The sequence below is a fragment of the Camelina sativa genome, chromosome 5 (genome assembly GCF_000633955.1).
Source record: "Camelina sativa cultivar DH55 chromosome 5, Cs, whole genome shotgun sequence".
Classification (NCBI taxonomy): domain Eukaryota; kingdom Viridiplantae; phylum Streptophyta; class Magnoliopsida; order Brassicales; family Brassicaceae; genus Camelina; species Camelina sativa.
Genome location: NC_025689.1, coordinates 519534 through 537501, shown reverse-complemented (window position 1 = coordinate 537501; position 17968 = coordinate 519534). Strand labels below are relative to the sequence as shown.

The window sequence follows — 17968 nt, the reverse complement described above, 5'->3', positions numbered from 1 at the left end:
TGCGACTTGCGAAGCAATTGAAACGCAAGTCTTACTCTTACCCTATCCCTATTGTCTGTCAACTGACAATAAGATGTTATTGTCATAATAAAAATGATCTTTGGATATTTTTGTTTTGAACACCAGAACTCAAATTGTATATACATTATACACTACCAAAAAATAAAAAAGTTTACTCGAGATAGAAAAACACAACAACAATAACAACAACAATAAATATAACGGGGCGCAATCGACAAAAAAATAAAAATTAAAGGGGCAAAAAGAAAATTAAAAGTTAAGAAGCTGCAGTGAGATGAAGCTGAACTAACGAAGCATAAACGCCGTCTTGGATATTAATCAAACTCTCGTGTTTTCCTTTCTCAACGATAACGCCGTTCTTAACGACGGCAATTACGTCAGCATTTTTAATCGTCGATAACCGGTGAGCTACCACAATTGTGGTTCGGTTTACCATAACCCGGTCAAGAGCGTCTTGGACCACTCGTTCAGACTCGGCGTCAAGAGCACTCGTCGCTTCGTCGAGTAGCAATACCTTTGGATCCTTGACGATGGCTCTAGCTATAGCTACTCGTTGCTTCTGCCCACCTGATAATTGAATTCCTCTTTCTCCCACCATCGTATCGTAACCCTAAAAAATTAACCCCGGGTTATTTTGACCCGACCCGAGAACCATAAACCCTAAAGCTTGAGTTTTTAATTTAAGTTACCTGTTGAAGACCACTGATGAAACCATGGGCGTTTGATAATTCAGCTGAAGATACGATTTCGGATTCACTCGCGTCTCCTCCTTTGCCGTAAGCAATGTTGGCTCTAATTGTCTCGTTGAACAAGATTGGTTCTTGGCTCACAAGTCCCGTCTCCTGTCTTAACCATTTCAATCGCAGGCTCTTGATCTCTACACCGTCGAGAGTGATCTCACCTGAATCTGGATCGTAAAACCTCTGCAACAATGCTATCACCGTTGATTTCCCGCTCCCGCTTTCTCCGACCAAAGCAACTGTCTGTAATGTGACAAAAAGAGAAACAGAGATGTGTCTCAAAATCAAAAGGTTCTGCCTTTTTTTTTTCAAAGAATGATAAGTTTTTTGAATTCCTTCCTAACCTTTCCGGCTCGAATGCTTAAACAAAGATCTTGGAAGATTTGAACATCTGGTCTTGCTGGGTATTTGAAACTAACATGACGAAGCTCAATGTCTCCTTTAACATTTTCCAACACTCTTCCTGACTCAACACTCGGGTCAATCTTTGATTCTCTGTCCATGATTGCGAATATCGAAGCGGCAGCTACATCTGCTTTGCTTGAATCAGGAGATAACGAACTCGATTGAGATATCGCCATTGCCGCCATTGTCAAAGCAAAGAACACCTGCATTGTCATCACAAGAATCAAGAACCCTTTATATAGATCATCATTATGTTGTATGTTTGTTTTCTTATAGACATATACCCTGAAGACAGCGTCGAATGTTGTTTTGCCGTCATCGACAAGGCGAGCTCCAACGTAGAAACTGGTAGCGTAAGAAGCGAAGAGGACAAAGAAAGAGAAGCCGAAACCAATACCACTGACTATGCCTTGACGAATCCCTGTCTTCATTGGACCTTCACATTTCTTTGTGTACATTTTCATCACTTTGTCTTCTGCACAGAATGAAGCAACGGTTCTAATGCTCCCAACTGCGTCATTCGCCACTTGGCTTGCTTCTCCATACATTTTCTGCCAATGAGTTTACAGGTGAATGGATTGTAGCATAGAGAGAATCATGGAAACAAACTAGTAACTATACCTTTGCATCAGCGCTGAAACCTGTCATGAACTTCATGTATAGAAATCCATTAAGTGCAATAAGAGGGAGCATGGCGAGGACGACGAAGGACAATTGCCAACAAGCCAAGAAGGCAATGATCAAACCAGCCAATATAGATGAAAGATTCTGAACCGTCTGAGCCAAAGCATCCCCAACTAAACCACGTATTGTGGCTGCATCTGCTGATAGCCTTGCTCCTATGGTTCCACTCGAATTCTCTGGCTCGTCAAACCATCCAACTTCCATGTGAACCACTTTCTCAAAACACATACTTCTGATTCTCTGCACCAGTTTACATCCAGCTATACCGAAGAAGAAGGTTTGTGCTGGGTATGCTATGATGGATGCGAAACCAAGAACCATGAATATGACTGCCCAAAAGCTTGTATCTTCTTTCAGCTTTTTAGGCGGTTGGAAAAAAGCGTCGATTACACTTGAGAGTAGTATCCCAAAAAGTGGAAGAATAACACCGTTTGCTGCTGCTGATATTGATCCGAGTATTAGTACTGGAATCTCTGGTTTGTTTAGAGCAGCTATTCTGAAGATTGAGACTTTCTTTTGTTTGGTTTTAGGTTCTGTAGTAGCCTCTTCTTGATCTTGGTCTTGAGGGTCAATTCCTGCTGGAAAGCCAAACATATTGAAAGAATGGCGGCTGCTGTTTCCTCTGGATGATCCTCCTTTGCTTAGAGATCTGCCTAACGACGATTTTCTCAAACTTGATTGTTTGAATGATTCAATTGATGACATCTTTCTCTCATCCGATGCATTCTCATCTGATTTCTTCTCTTCTTGTAGACGAATCAGCTGAGAGTAAGCTCCTTCGCTGTCCTTTAGTAGTTCCGTATGAGAACCTGTTCATCAAATTGGCCAAAATCACATACAGTACATTATGTCTTTTGAGTGTAAAAGAATGTTTTATTAGTTTACCTTTCTCTACAATCTTTCCTTGGTGAATCACCGCGATCATGTCCGCGTTTCTCACCGTGCTTAACCGATGAGCAACCACAATTGTAGTCCGGTTAACCATGATTCTATCAAGTGCTTCTTGAACCACTCTTTCAGATTCTGCATCAAGTGCACTTGTAGCTTCATCCAAAAGCAAGATTCTTGGATCTTTTAAAATCGCTCTAGCCACAGCTATTCTCTGTTTTTGTCCACCTGAAAGCTGAGTCCCATGTTCTCCCACCATTGTATCCAAACCTTGTGGAAGCTTATCCACAAATTTAGATGCGTTTGCTAGCTCTGCAGCCGCTTTAATCTCTTCGATAGTCGCATCTTCTTTGCCGTAAGCAATGTTGTCCTTGATGCTTGCAGTAAACAAAACTGGCTCTTGACTCACAAGTCCAATCTTGCTTCTGATCCATCTTAGCTGAAACTCTTTTAAGTTAATCCCATCTATGAGAACTTCACCGGCTTGTGGATCATAAAACCTCTCAATAAGACTCACAACAGTAGATTTCCCGCTCCCGCTCTGTCCAACTAAAGCAACCGTTGAACCACTCGAGACAAACAGCGAAAAGCCACGGAATATTTGCTCGTCGGGTCTAGCCGGATACGTGAAGTAAACATCTTTAAGCTCAATATCTCCCTTAATGTCATCCAACACTTTACCATCTGTACTATAAGAATCTATGTCAGGCTTTCTCTCAATTGTCTCAAACATCTTATAAGCAGCGGCTTGTCCAGCTGCAAACGCGCTTAAGCAAGGCGAAGCTTGACCTAACGACCTAAGGAAGGAACAAAAACAAACCTTAAAATTAGGTCTCAGAGGAGTTAAACACACACAAAAGACGCATTGTTGAAAGAGTAGAGGTCCTTACATGGATCCAGTTAAAACAGAGATGATGACATTGAGAACTTGTCCTCCTGTGTACCCTTTTTCCAATATTAACTTCCCTCCATACCATACCGCTAAAGCGTAACTACAAAAGATAACAAGAAAGAGTGTTCCTAGTCCCAATCCAGTTGAACCACCTTCAATGACTCCTGCTTTATAAGCAGAGACAAGGTGTTTATTGTAATTGCTTATAGCTTGTTTCTCTCCAGTAAACGAAGCAACCTGTTAAAAAAAAACAGAAGAACCTAAGACTCTGTGGTTTTGTTCCTTTTGGCTTAAGTAAGTAAGATTAATTACCGTTCGTATAGAACCAATTGTTTGTTCAACTACAACCGCAGCTTTAGCGTAAGCAGTTTGTCCACGAGAAGCTGTTTTAGCAATGACGATAGCAAGAAGTGCACCAGACATTACAAGAAGAGGAATTGAAGATAACATGACCAAAGTTAGAAGCCATCCTCTAATGAAAGCTATCACAAAACCTCCCACAAATGTTGATACAAGTTGTATAGCTTTCCCCACCTGATAACAAACAAAACAAGTTTGTTGAATCTTTATAATAGAGAGAAGACGTTTTGAAAATTTATAATGTTCTGTTTGACATTTTTTTTAAGTAGCTATACCTTCTCTCCCATGGCATCTTGGATAAGCACAGTGTCACCGGACATTCTTCCAACGACTTCTCCTGTATTTGTATCGATGTCGAAAAAAGTGATATCTTGTCTTAAGATAGTTTTAAGATACAAACTCCTTATTCTGGCGGCTTGTCTCTCTCCCGAAATCATCCAACCAGACAATTCTGAATATTCAAAGACATCAAAAACGTTTAGTTTTCTTGAAATCTTTTTTACAAAAGTTTTAGTATCTTTGGTAAGATCTCCAATAAACAAGAAGTACTTACGGAGAAAAGCAGCAACAAAAGTACCGATTCCAAGATATACAAACTTCAGAGCAATCTGTGAGTGAATCAAGAAACTATAGTTAGTAAGTTAAATCTTGAAAATCAATCTTAACTAAAGATAGAAACAAACAGGAGTTTGATGATTTACTTTGGAGACTTTGTCGGTTGTATTAGTCTGATTCTGTCCAAAAGCATCTACAAGGTCTCCGAACAGTAAGGTCATGATAGGGAAGCCAAGACCATTTCCGATAGATCCAAGCGTCCCGAGGAGCATCAAGAGGAAATCAAAGGAATCTGCAAAGGCAAAGAGCTTGTAAAACGGCACCGTCTTGGTTTTCTCATCATGTTCCTCCTTGTTCTTCTCCTCTGTTTTCATAGCTTCTCCTTCTACTTTGCTTTCTCGTTTGGTTTCAGAAACCTCTTCTACTATATTTGAATCACCGTTTACGCCGCTCTCTGAAGCCATTAGATTTTCACCAGGTGCCTTATGTTCCTAAAGCATTTAAAACAACAGAGGAGAGATATTATAAATAAGTGTCTAAATCTATGAGTTGAGATGATCTTCAAGAGAACATACATGAGAGTCTCAAGATTTGACAGAACAAAGACTTTAAGACAGTGGAAAGTTTACTTTTGATTCAAGATCAGTCTTCACCAACCATGAAATGAAAACACACCTAAAGATCTGTTTTCGTATTATTATTATTATTATTATTATTATATCTAAATCCTTTTATTTTATATTTTCAAGAAGAAAAATATGATGAGACCTGACGCAAGATCCGTCAATTACATAAAGGCAGCACATAAGTTTCGGTGCAGACAGATTCTAGAACCATTAAGTACAGAGTTTTTTTCAGTGGAAAGATAAAGCATATATAGAATATAATATGTACCTGGAAAAGGATGAAGGAAGAAGCTGCAAAAGTGAGACAAAGGATTTAGCGACTTCTTGGTGTGGTGTGATGATATGTCGTATAAGAGAAGCAGTTGGAAAGTGTGCAGAGATCTCTCTCTCTCTCTCTCTGCTTACATATATATCTATTTTTTAATATATATAAATTTGTTAAGTGAAGTTTTGTAAAGATTCATGTGAGGTTTATATATGCTCTGTTTATTTCTTGACGAACAAGCCGTGACTTGTTCAAGAGAAAAAATGCGATACGTAAGATATCTTATTCTTGTCGTAATTTTAAATTATTTTCTCTGTCCATTCTTGTCTGATAAATATAATGCAAAATATTCAAAAAGACGAATTGATCGTTTATACGGTATAACGAGTAGTCTTAGCTGTTTTCTTCAACTGTACAACTCTTTTATGTTTGATTTTAGCATAAAGTTTTGATACGGAAGGGCCGCATGATTATTATAATCTCCTTCATTTCACCTTTACTTATTATTAAAAACTGATCTCTCTACTAAAACTATATAAATTAGCTATGTTTTTAGCAGCATCTATTTGTCCTAGTTCATTTTTCTATTATTAAAAAAAAAAAAACTCGAATTATATATGTTTATGCTTGTGTATATAACTAACTATATATAAGATATTTTATCAATACCAATAAGCTTAATTATATCTATATAATGATTTTTTTCAATCGCTTTAGTTGACTTTCTCGTTCGCAGTAGTTGTGAACAAATTCACAAGTGCAAAACCTCATTTTTTTTCACTATTGTGAACTTTGTTATCATCGTATAATTGCGTTTTGCCAACGGATGTTAATGTTATATAGCATTATATATGCGCATTGTAATGATGCATTAATGCAATGTATTATGTTGAGTTAAGATCTAATAACTCCAATAAATAAATGTAGATGGATGACACTAGTAATATTCAAATATAATTGCAGTACGACTAGTACCATACCATCATCCTAGGTTGGAAGCACGTGAAGGCTGATTTACTTTACGAGCAAGAAAACATTAATAACCGATCGGAAAGGAAATAAAGAGAACAAAAAAAGAGAGGACCTTTCTTTGTATTTTCCAGGAGGGAGGCAAAGAAGAAGAAGACGAAGAATGGTATCGCATTACTTCTCCTGAGCGCATTGTCAGAATCAATGTATCTTATCTAAAGTCTAACTACTATAACTATCCTGACGTCATTCCTGACATATTTTGATTTTTCTATCTAATAATATATCACCTACCCACGTACGTATATATAAATACTTTTCTAGTAAGAATTATTACTACTTGGGGAATACGATTATCAAAATAGTAATACTTTATACGACTTTTTCTAAGAAAGACAAAAAAAAAACTACTACTTGCATTATTATTCCAAACGTTGATGCAACAATGACTATACCGTTTATAATATCGTGTAAGGCGGTAATCAGTTTTTTTTTTTAAACAAATTTTTGGACTTTCTTTTTTTTTTTAATTTTTTTTTATTGTAAATAGTTTTATGGGAAAATTGATTTAAAAAGCTTTTTTTTTTTTTTTTTTTGAGTTTGTCTAGTCTATCTATGCTTTTTGTGTGTGTGTAAATTGTCAATTATGTGTAAGGTACCTTTTCAAATAAATGAAATCAACTTTTAAGCAATTTTAGAATTAATAAAAAAAAGAAAAAAAAATTAACAAGCAAGGAAAAATAAGATTTTAGGAAAGAAAAAAAAAGTGTTTGACGTAAACATGTTGGTTAGGCGTTGACATATCTGAGTGTCCAACGCTGGCTCGAGCGATATTGCCGTCGGTTTACTCATAGACGTTTTCCGGCGCATCGGTTCGTTAAGCAACGGTTTTGGACACTCAAAGGAGATTGACCAGACCTCGGTTCCACGGTTTGCAAAACCTCTATTGTTACCCTTCAATTTAATTTGTAGCTGGGGAAAGCGAATCGGCGGAATCGTGGGACTTGGAAGCATTGGCTCGATGGTCAAGGCGCCACATTTGATAAACAACTATCTGTTCCTTACCAATTACATGGACGTACAGGATGGCAGCTAACAAACTCATGATTTGTTGTCAACGTCGCCAGTGCCGGCTTAAACATCAAACTTATAAAAACAACACATCAGAAAACTTGCAAATTTTGTTTTTGGTTCATATAAATTTTTTTTTGTTTCAGCTTACAAATTTTTTTTTGTGTCTTTTTAGTATGCGGAAATATTTTTTTGTGCCTCTTTAATCTATGTATCCGACCGTCCGCCTAGTTAAGCCGGCACTGAACGCGCTCGCTCGTGGGGCTAATAGATGAGGAATGGTATGCTTGAGAGATTGGTGGTGCTGGTTTGGATGTTTTTGAAGATGTGCCTAATGTTTTTCTAAGGAGCTTTTTGAATTGGCCTGTTTGTTTTTAAACAACTTGAGAAAGTTTTCTGGTTGGGAATTTGAAGTCCAACAAACTTTTAACTCCTATCTTTGATGTTATTTGATCGGTTTGCTTTTTCAGGCTACGAGTGTTTCAAGTTTCAACTGGCAAATTTTCCTTTTTGATAGACTTATTTCCTTCTCACGAGGTTTTTTTAGCTCTGTGATTTTTGCAATTGTTCTTGAGTGTTTTACTTTCGACTAACGTGTTCGTCAATATCATTAATCTACGATTGTTCGACGGTTTATTTTGACATTTGTTTTGACTAGCGATTGATGTGTTTCAACGCTTTTAGACTTTGCGATTTTTTTGGTTTGCTTTTGTGTTTTGTCTAGCGATTGAGTCTTTGGCTAGATTCGTTAGTCATTGTTTTCCCTCGTTCCACTCATTTGCCTCACGTTCTACGCTCACAAGCGCATATAGGGCCTATTCATACATCTATGCCTAACATTCATCTATGATACCATTCACACCCTAACAACATTCATCTATAATATCATTCACACCCTAACACATTCATCTATACAATTCGCATATGCCTAACATTTATCTATACCATTCACATCCTAACATTCATCTATACCATTCACACCCTATAACATTCATCTATACCATTCACATCCTAACATTCATCTATACCATTCACATCCTAACATGCATCTATACACTTCGCATATGCCTAACATTCATCTCTACCATTCACACCCTATACATCTATGCCTAGCATTCATCTATTTTTTTACTAACATTCATCTACATTGCACATACACTGCATAGTATCTTTATCAGGAAAGAAAAAAAATACAAATATTGCACGCACAGTCTAGTCAATTTCCAACAAAGTCTGGCAAAGCTTGATGGAAAAACGCCACACAGTCCTAAGGCATTTTTGTTCTCCTAGCCATCTTCATCCCTCTGCAAAATTAATTAAACCCAAAATCAATCCACATTACAAATTAACAATCGTTTTTTCCAACATGCATATTTAACACAAATATCTAAAGCATTTTAAAAGGCAACATATCGTTTCTTTGTATTTCATAAAAGATAATAATCTCATTCTATGTTTTCCTAGACAGAACATATATAAATATATCTAACTAGAATTTTCAGTTTATGAGATAGAAGATCATATGGCTAAAAATTCAGTTTACTGTCCACATCGTTAAAGTTAAGCCAGCAATATATATATACATTCAAAATTGAATTAAAACAGAGCCTTTAAATTTTACTATCAAATCCATACATACAAGATGATTTAAAGATGAAGAACTGTTAAACAAACTAACAAACAATTTAATGGTAAACAAACTAGAGGAATTAAGACGAGAGTATTTTACCTTGTAAGAAGATGAAGCTTTATGCTTGTTTCTCTCGGCTATAAATATAGATAGTGAGGACTCCAACAGTCCCAAGGCATTTTTGATCTTAGATAGATTGAGTGAGGACTCCAACAGCGTGGAAGAAGAGAACTAAAGAGATAAAAACAGATTGTAGTACGACATTTGTATGAATATGAAACCAAGTATAAAAGGAGGATTCAGATTTCTGACCCAAAGAAAGGAGAAGGAGTATTTATAGAGACTCGAGAGAGAGTCATTATCTGAAGTTCTGTAATAAAAAATATTAGATTCCAACGGTAAACAATGTTACCGTTTCACACTTTCACAACGTTCATATTTTACTACTTCAAAAGTTAAATCAAACCGAACGTTGGCAAATACGGGGAAGCGTAAACCGCACTATTTATTCAACTTTTCTCTGTTTGCTATTATTAAACTTTTGTACTATAATCCAAGTATATTATATCTTTAGTTTTGATGATTAGTGGATCTTGGAATATGTTAAAAAATAATTAGATTCAAACGGTAAGATTTGTTACCGTTTCACAGCGTTCATATTTTTCTACCCTGAAGTCAAATCAGATTCGTGGTTTTGGAATATGTTCAAAACAAAATTAGATTTTATTTATGTAGTTTTTTACAAGCGAGAGTAATAGTAAAACCTAACACACACCAAACCTTTACAAATGGGCAAATAAAAAAAAACATTATCCTTCCATTTTATTTATATTTAGTTTAAGAAATCTATTAGGTGACACTAATTGTAGAATGTATTCGCTAGTTCACTTGATTGGGTCTATATCACACAGTTCAACTAGAAATTTGACTTTTTTTTATCCGGGGGAAGAAAAAGTTGAAAGGTGTTCGATTCCCACTAAATCTTTTGACGAATCGGGTCACGTGTCAAATAGACCTAAGTTCCCGGCGTTACGTAAATCAATCAAATACACACCTAGCTAGCTAAATCCTTTTACCTACAGTACAATGTTCGAAACTATAAAAATCAATCTTGACCCGCCCCGGGAACCCGAATCTATGGATCTTGTTGAATTTGGAAACGGACCCAACCAACAAACTTTTTATACTGCTGACTAAAGCCATTAGCCCATGGGCCTTGTGACATAAAAGAATGAAAAGATGAGACCCAAACTTTTAAACCCATCTTTGAATTGAGAAGAGAAAGTTCGAAACTTTTTATTATGTTAAGAGGTCTCTAAGGTGCTGCAAGCAGTCAACAATACTATGTCTTGTATTCACAAATCAAAACACAGATTATTTCCGGTTCAATCTTAATCAGGATTTATAGTCCTAATTGAGATTAGTTAAGTATAATTGATATACTGTATCTAAACATTTTAGGTCTTTAATTATGTTTAAGGTCTTGATGGATTTGAATCACAGGATTCGGGTTCACCTGTTTTTAAGATAATCACTTCACTTTGAACGCGATGCATATTATTAGAATGTATTTGATCAAAACATTTATAAATATCACTAAATGCATTGCTTTGATCTGGATCGAAAAGAGCAAGTCATGGTTTACTCCCTCATTACTCGCCACTAAGATAACAAAGAAGACTAACAGCTTCTTTGACTTTTTGGAAGCATTCATTACAGATTGAATCATTCACCAACTACCACTACAGTCCACTCAAACAAAAGCTTTTTATATAGATCAACAAAAACACTAAAAGGAAAACTAAATGCAGAAGCAGAGGAAAAAAAACAAATGAAGCAATTGGCTCTAATCCTGTCCGTGATAACCTTGATTCTCCTGGTTCATGGGGACGAGGGATCAGCGGTTGGAGATCCCGGGATGAAGAGAGATGGTCTCAAAGTGGCGTTTGAAGCTTGGAACTTCTGCAATGAGGTTGGCTTCGAAGCTCCTCACATGGGTAGTCCTCGAGCCGCTGATTGCTTCGATGTCTCCTCTAAATGCAGCTCACCACACATTACACTGAACCATCATTCACCACACATAACAGACCAATCAAACAACACAACAAGTAAGCTTCTTCTTCTTCTCCGGTCTCCGTCCTCTGTTTTCTCTGTTTTTAAACTATAATTTATAGCAGGTGGATATTCCTTGGCGCACAAGGTATCTGACTCGGATAACGAGCTAGGAGTCGGAAAGCCTAAACCAGGAATCATATCAGATTTAGCATTGCATAACCCTGACCTTTACGCGGTCGAGAAAGAACTCTACCTAGGCTCTCTCTGTCAAGTCTCAGACAAACCAAACCCATGGAGTTTTTGGATGGTAATGCTCAAAAACGGAAACTACGACACCAAATCTGGTCTCTGTCCTCAAAACGGCAAAAAGATCCCACCTTTCAGTCAACCCGGCTTATTCCCCTGTTTTGGAAGCGGTTGTATGAACCAACCGACGCTGAACCACGGAAAGACGGAGCTTCTGAGAGATGGTCAGACTATGAAGGGATGGTTCAATGGTACGTACGAGGTGGATGCAGATTTGGGAAAGGAGTTGGATGGGATAAGTTATTACGAGGTAGTGTGGGAGAAGAGAGTTGGTGTTGGTGGTTGGCTGTTTAAACACAAGCTTAAGACTTCAGCTAAGTACCCATGGCTTATGCTTTATCTCAGAGCTGATGCCACTAAAGGATTCTCTGGTGGGTACCATTATGACACTAGAGGAATGCTCAAAACAGTAAGTAACACTAACCTTTAAACCTTTTTGTAAAGTTCCTTTTTCTTGTCTAGAAATAATCCTCTAATCTAACAACAAAAAGGATTATGTTCAATTAGTGATATATGTTTTGGTATAGCTTCCGGAGTCACCAAACTTCAAAGTGAGACTAACACTAGATATAAAACACGGGGGAGGACCAAAGAGTCAGTTCTACCTTGTTGACATCGGAAGCTGCTGGAAAAACAACGGCCAGCCCTGTGACGGTGACGTAACCACAGACGTAACTCGTTACTCGGAGATGATTATAAACCCCGAAACTGCACTTTGGTGCAACCCCAAGAGTCTACACAACTGTCCACCGTACCACACGTTTCGAAACGGCACCAGAGTCCACCGTACGGACAAACGGAGTTTCCCTTACGAGGCTTACCATGTGTACTGTGCGCCGGGAAACGCGGAGCATCTCGAGCTTCCGGTGGGGACTTGTGATGCTTATAGTAACCCACAAGCTCAGGAGATTGTACAGCTTTTGCCTCACCCGGTTTGGGGTGAATATGGGTATCCGACCCGGTTGGGTGATGGTTGGGTGGGTGACCCGAGAACTTGGGAGCTTGATGTTGGTGGCTTGTCCAGTAGGCTTTACTTCTACCAGGTGATTGAATGAACCGGTTGGTTTTTCTAATTTCTTGGTCGAAACTTTTGAAATTTCCGGTTTGGGTTTTGATTTGGTTATGTTTGTAGGATCCCGGTACGATTCCGGCTAGGAGGATTTGGACATCGGTAGATGTTGGTACCGAGATTTATAAAGAAGATGAAGCAATTGCAGAATGGGATCTCTCTGATTTCGATGTTCTTATTACTTGATTTAAAAATCAATTCTATATACTATAATATCAGCGGATTCATAATCAAGTTTATTCATTTGTTATAGTATAAACTTTTAGTTCAAAAACTTTCAACTAAAACTGAACCAATCCGAAGTTTGTTTTCGAATTAAACAAATCAGAATGATTCCGATGTATAGAGAGACTGTGTAGTACCAGTACTTCAAACTTGAAAGTGTACTAATTTTAAACATCAACCAAACGATAATGTAGTAGTGTACTTGCGATATGCTTTAGGTCCTACCACGTGGAAGCTTAATTATATCTCTACCTTACGATTTACCAATAAAAAAGCAGAGAGTCGTACAAAGTGGAACCCTCCAGATAAGTCAGAGGATTACCAATACAAGCTAACGGTTGTACTCTCTGGTTTAGCCACAGATTGATCGCAGTACAAGACTTTGCAAAACAAGGGAGTACAAATATATTTCTGGTGAATTCTTGTGTAGTACATCACAAAAGGCGTGTACAGCAACATGATTTCCATAATCTATTTAAACCTAAGAAATAAACACAAACTCAAACAAAAGTCTAGGATCCTGGCCAATTTCTAAGGTGAGGAAGACAAACTTGGTAAATGAGATAGACAGGGAACAAGCAGAGCATGGATTGAGTTTACTAAAACACTAAACGACTGTGTTTTGTCTCTTCCCATGCACTGCCTCTTCCCTGGCTCCCTCTTTCTCTCTATTTTCTTTCTCTCCTTTAAATTTCCCAGCTTTTAATGGATTTTTATTACTACTGCTAACTGTTGTCGCAGCTGATGACAAGCTATAAAGGGTTTGGTCTACCTTTGTGTCAGTCATGAAGTGGAGCTGAATGAAGCAATTGCGTCCATTTCTTGGCGTAAGAGAAGTGCATCAATGAACATGTCCAGGTTCTCTCCCTGCATCATATCTTCAATGGCATGGTGAGTGATTCCCACACGGTGATCCGTCACTCGCCCTTGTGGAAAATTGTATGTACGGATTCGTCCAGATCGATCTCCGCTGCCAATCTATTAATGAGATTACGCAACGATCAGCTAGGCAAGAAAGTGATGTACGGTTGACCAGAAAAATAATAAAAAAGATTGTTTATTTCATATGTACCTGTTCCGACCGTAGCTTTGATCGACTGCTCTGTATTCTTAATCTTTCAATTTCATAGAGCCTTGCACACAGCACTTTTAGTGCTTTGGCTCTGTTCTGTTACAAAGAAATGAAAATGTTTTAGTACGATGTATCAATTTGAGGGAGTGAACTAGTGAGGGGGTAGTGCGTAAGATGAAAGTCCACTACCATATGTTGTGATCTTTCATCTTGGATTGAGACCATCATCCCGGTTGGAAGATGGATTATTCGGACTGCGCTGTTTGTTGTGTTTGCGTGTTGACCACCACAGCCACCAGACCTGTAAGTATCAATCCTCAAATCTTCATTCCTTAGCTTAACATCTACCTGTAAGTAGCCACCAGTAAGACAGATGATCAAAGAGTATGTAAGTTTGTAACTCGTAAGATTGTAAGTTTGTAATATGGTGTCAAAACAAAGATTGGAGGAACTTTGGTACCTCATCAGCCTGGGGAAGGATGGCAACAGAAACAGCGCTGGTGTGAATTCGTCCAGATTTCTCTGTGATTGGAATACGCTGTGGAAAGAAGTTTCAAGTGTGAATAACTAGAGAACATTATGTGAATATGTATGAAGAGTCAAGAAAAATCAGAATATAACATACCTGAACCCTGTGAATACCACTCTCGAACTTAAGTTTTCCGTAGACACTGGCTCCACATATTGCAGCACTGGCTTCCTAGCAATTACATTCAAGATCTTAGTTGCAGTAGAACAGAGGTGAAATACTAATAATCACAGAAGAACAAAAAAAAACATACTTACTTTATATCCTTTCATATCCGACTCAGTGATATCTACAATATCAAACTTCCAACCTTTCTTCTGTGAATACCTTTCGTACCTATCAATATTCCAAATAACTTACGTCCAAATACAAAAAAAGGATACAAGCTTCTACCTACAACACTATATGAATGAACTTACATTCTGAATATGTCCATAGCAAACAAAGAAGCCTCTTCTCCACCAGTACCTAACCAAAATATTCAGTTGGTTTATCAAAATAGAAAACCTACAGACCAGCTTTTGGAAGCGAGTTGGTGTATAAAGAAGCATTAGTTCATAAAGTGTACCTGCTCTCACCTCCAAAATGCAATCCCTCTCATCAGCTTCATCTTTAGGAAGCAAAGACTTAAGCAACAAAGTTTGAAGTCTTTTTTCTTCTTCCATCGACTCATCTAATTCACTAACAGCCATATCAAGCATATCCTTATCATCCGAGCTTTCCGACACCAGGGATCTCAGTCCATCAATCTCCTGCCAAAAGGAATCAATCAATGATGATTCATGGGAACAGATAGAGACTTTAATGCAAAAAAAAGTCACTACCTTTTGTTTGGCCCTCAAATAATTGATCAGCTCCATTGAATCTCTAAGCTTCCGAAGCTCCTTATTAGCTCTTGAAAACTCTTCTGGTGAGTACTCAGGCTGTCTTCAAACAACAGAGAACACAGTTTATGGATCAAAATCAATAAGCAAAGGGAGAGAGAAGGTTAATACAAACCATGATTACCTGGTTGATAAGCTTCTGAAGAAAAGCATTTCGATGTTCTATGGCCGATAACCTCTGATCCATTATCTTAATTAGATCAGAAGACAACTGAGGTTCCATTTCTGCAATCATAGATCCCCAATTCAATCAACTCGAATTCACTGCAATTGATTCATCAGAAAAATTCGAGATTTGATTCCAACATTGAAGAAACAAACGTACCGGTGGTGTACAGACGAACCATCTTAGACGAGAGTGTGCTACGACGATCGTTTAAATGGGGACCTCTCGAGCAAGATCTAACCAGATTACTCAAGAAATAAGCCCGAATCAACCTCCTCATGTTTTTTTTTTCTTTTTAGCAGAAATTTTCGAATATATGTTTCGATCTGTTTGGTTGATTGGCAGAACTAACGGTGATACTTTTGCGGCCCCGGAGCTCGTGACGGCGGTTTCTCTCGTCGCCGTCGAGAAAAAAAAAAGATAAAACTCTCAGGAAAGGACGAGGGTTTTGGTATTTTCGCAGTTTCGAATCTTAACAAGGGTAGTTTCGTCCTCACGCTATAAACTGGGAATTTGTGATTTAAATGTCGCTAAAAATAGTTACTACTACATATGTATAAATGTTGAAAAAAAAAAAAAAAAAGTCACCACTAACAAAAACATATAGACATACTGAATTGCATAATTTTAATAAGTTATTGAATTGACGACAACATAAGATAATTTTTAGATGACTTATAGACTTTTTAATATATTATTCAACATAGCGGATTAATTAATTTCATATTTTAAAAAAAAAAAAAATCAAAGAATATTGTTTTAAAGAAAAAAAAAATTTCCACATTTTTCATACGTGAGACAAACAAAAAACAAATGTTATACAACTTCATTTTTCCCACGCATATTAATTATATAATCCTATAGAATACATTGTATTTTTCACCTTTTACATGAACGCGTACTATGTTTATAATATATTCATAAACGCTTTATATTACAAGCGTGACAGGAACTCTGGCTTCTTGAATCCAGTTAATCGGACCTAACCAGTTAACAACAGAGAAGCCACTGACTTCACCTGCGGACCTAGCGATCTTAGCCCAATTAACTCTTCTGTTAGTGTTAGCTCCTGGTCCACGGTTGTTGTACTCAATGTACCTACATGTCGTGTGGTAACTTTCCCCATCCCAAATCCTCCAACCTTCTGGTCTAATCAAATCTCCCATCTCGGTGTTGACAATCACGGTGGTCGAGAATTTCTTCCACGGCCTTCCCAAATATGACGCCACGGTGAATCTCTCTGGCGTTAGTTTCCTGTCAGGAACGATGCGGCAGTTTTGGAGGACGATACCGATTTTCACCGCAAAGCCAATTTCATTTCCATCAGCTGTGACCGTGTTGTATTGTCCCTTGCTTCCTTTACGGACAACAATGAGTGAATTTTGGACCACAGTTGCGGATTTTCCGAACATGAAGTCGACTGTCCCTGAGATGACACAGTTTCTATAGAACTGACGACCGTTGTTCACGTAAAAGGTGTCTTGGTAACCGTCGAACCTGCAGTTGAAGATCACGGAACGGTCTCCGTTCACTCTAATAGCTGCGGCTTGGTGTCCCAATGGACCGGCAGTGTTCTTGAATCCCATCCATTTCGCCATGAATCCTTCCGATTCAACCTCTGCACGATAATTTATAGAAAACATGAATTATGTTGGAAAATTATCTAGTGAATTAGGGTTTGGTGAGACTTACGAACTGTGGCACTAAGGGATGTGGTGGTTCCAGGGCTGAGACCAGCACTTCTGTTGTAAGTAATGACAGTCTTTCTTGCACCATCTCCGAACATGAAGATGTTGTTCTTCTTCTTAGGGATGATTACTTGCTCTCTGTAGACACCCGCCTTTATGTGGATGATACATCTGCCTGGGTTCTTCTCAGGACAAGCATTAACGGCTGCTTGAACCGTATTAAACTGTCCGCTTCCGTCCTTAGCTACCACAAAGGTCGCTCTGATCCCACCAGTACCGCCGCCACCTCTACGGCCACGTCCACGTCCAGCCCTAGCCATGAGCTTCCTGTCAGCACCTGAAACCCATGTTGGGATTCCGGTCTCGTCCATGTCTTCAAGAAGACGGCGAGCAGGACCATCTGGGTCGGCCACAGGAGATTCATCAGCAACAGGAGGGGCTCCTTTGTTGACGGGAGTTGTTCCTGTTGCGTTCTTGAATTCGTCAACCTTGTTATTAATCTTGGCCATAGCGCTAACGACAGTGTGAAAGATGTCAATAGCGTTTCTAGTGAGAATCTTGGAGTCTAAAATGCCCTCTTCAATAGTCTTTCTTAAATCGTCTTCTGCGATATCGTCAAGACAATCAGTTTGATAATTGTAAACACCGGTTAACCATTGTTTAAGTTGGTCAAATTTGCTCCCGATCTGGTTAAGATCTTCACCCATTTCCTCAATAATGGTGGCGAGATCCTCAAGAGCGTACATGAAAACTCTCTTGCAGTATTCAAGAACAGCTTTGTTGTTTGGCGAGATGCTCGAACCCATGTTTCCTTCGGTTTTATCCGTGAAGTTAGACGATTTGGTAATTGCGTCTTTTGTAGCGAGCA

General features: G+C 38.2%; 4 protein-coding genes and 2 long non-coding RNA genes across 13 annotated transcripts in view; 2 read left to right on the top strand and 4 right to left on the bottom strand.

The window, feature by feature from the left end:
• Window positions 86-5595, bottom strand: LOC104784605 (ABC transporter B family member 4). Of its 4 annotated transcripts, none has more exons than XM_010509639.2 (12): window positions 5440-5595; window positions 4692-5036; window positions 4544-4598; window positions 4266-4441; window positions 3943-4164; window positions 3629-3867; window positions 2736-3535; window positions 1788-2659; window positions 1451-1717; window positions 1106-1369; window positions 711-1004; window positions 278-631 (listed from the first exon to the last, which is right to left on the bottom strand). In XM_010509639.2, exons 2-12 carry the CDS (start codon window positions 5007-5009, stop codon window positions 278-280), a joined length of 3861 nt encoding a protein of 1286 aa, XP_010507941.1. In that variant the 5' UTR covers window positions 5010-5036; window positions 5440-5595. The 4 variants fall into 4 exon arrangements, with proteins under 4 accessions (XP_019101145.1, XP_010507941.1, XP_010507943.1 ...); XM_010509641.2 differs by lacking the exon at window positions 5440-5595 and adding an exon at window positions 5175-5237; XM_010509640.2 differs by lacking the exon at window positions 5440-5595 and adding an exon at window positions 5121-5211.
• On the bottom strand, window positions 8336-9395 carry LOC104784604. The gene is made up of 2 exons (XR_767264.1): window positions 9206-9395; window positions 8336-8780 (listed from the first exon to the last, which is right to left on the bottom strand). It is a non-coding gene; the product is annotated as an uncharacterized LOC104784604 (long non-coding RNA).
• LOC104784603 lies at window positions 10809-12866 on the top strand. Of its 2 annotated transcripts, none has more exons than XM_019245599.1 (4): window positions 10809-11214; window positions 11281-11876; window positions 11995-12510; window positions 12600-12866. In XM_019245599.1, exons 1-4 carry the CDS (start codon window positions 10938-10940, stop codon window positions 12720-12722), a joined length of 1512 nt encoding a protein of 503 aa, XP_019101144.1. In that variant the 5' UTR covers window positions 10809-10937; the 3' UTR covers window positions 12723-12866. The 2 variants fall into 2 exon arrangements, with proteins under 2 accessions (XP_019101144.1, XP_010507940.1); XM_010509638.2 differs by having other exon boundaries at window positions 10811-11214; window positions 11284-11876; window positions 12600-12864.
• On the top strand, window positions 12920-13826 carry LOC104784601. Its single transcript, XR_767263.2, has 2 exons — window positions 12920-13297; window positions 13503-13826. It is a non-coding gene; the product is annotated as an uncharacterized LOC104784601 (long non-coding RNA).
• On the bottom strand, window positions 13080-15885 carry LOC104784602 (peptide chain release factor 1-like). 2 transcript variants are annotated; one of them, XM_010509635.2, is made up of 11 exons: window positions 15572-15692; window positions 15371-15471; window positions 15187-15285; window positions 14931-15114; window positions 14782-14830; window positions 14620-14698; window positions 14459-14533; window positions 14294-14371; window positions 14023-14181; window positions 13834-13929; window positions 13080-13739 (listed from the first exon to the last, which is right to left on the bottom strand). In XM_010509635.2, the coding sequence occupies exons 1-11, from the start codon at window positions 15690-15692 to the stop codon at window positions 13545-13547; spliced, it is 1236 nt and encodes a 411-aa protein (XP_010507937.1). In that variant the 3' UTR covers window positions 13080-13544. The 2 variants fall into 2 exon arrangements, with proteins under 2 accessions (XP_010507937.1, XP_010507939.1); XM_010509637.2 differs by having other exon boundaries at window positions 13545-13739; window positions 15187-15289; window positions 15572-15885.
• Window positions 16214-17968, bottom strand: part of LOC104784600 (pectinesterase 5-like) — a 7911-nt gene continuing 6156 nt past the window's right edge. For 2 of the 3 annotated variants that reach the window (XM_019245596.1, XM_010509633.1), the window contains 2 exons: window positions 17105-17633; window positions 16214-17030 (listed from right to left, as the gene is read on the bottom strand). In XM_019245596.1, the coding sequence (XP_019101141.1) occupies window positions 16342-17030; window positions 17105-17633 (1218 nt within the window). In that variant the 3' untranslated portion in view covers window positions 16214-16341. Of the gene's footprint in view, window positions 17031-17104; window positions 17907-17968 lie in introns of all 3 variants that reach the window. The other variant, XM_010509634.1, reaches the window with a different exon arrangement.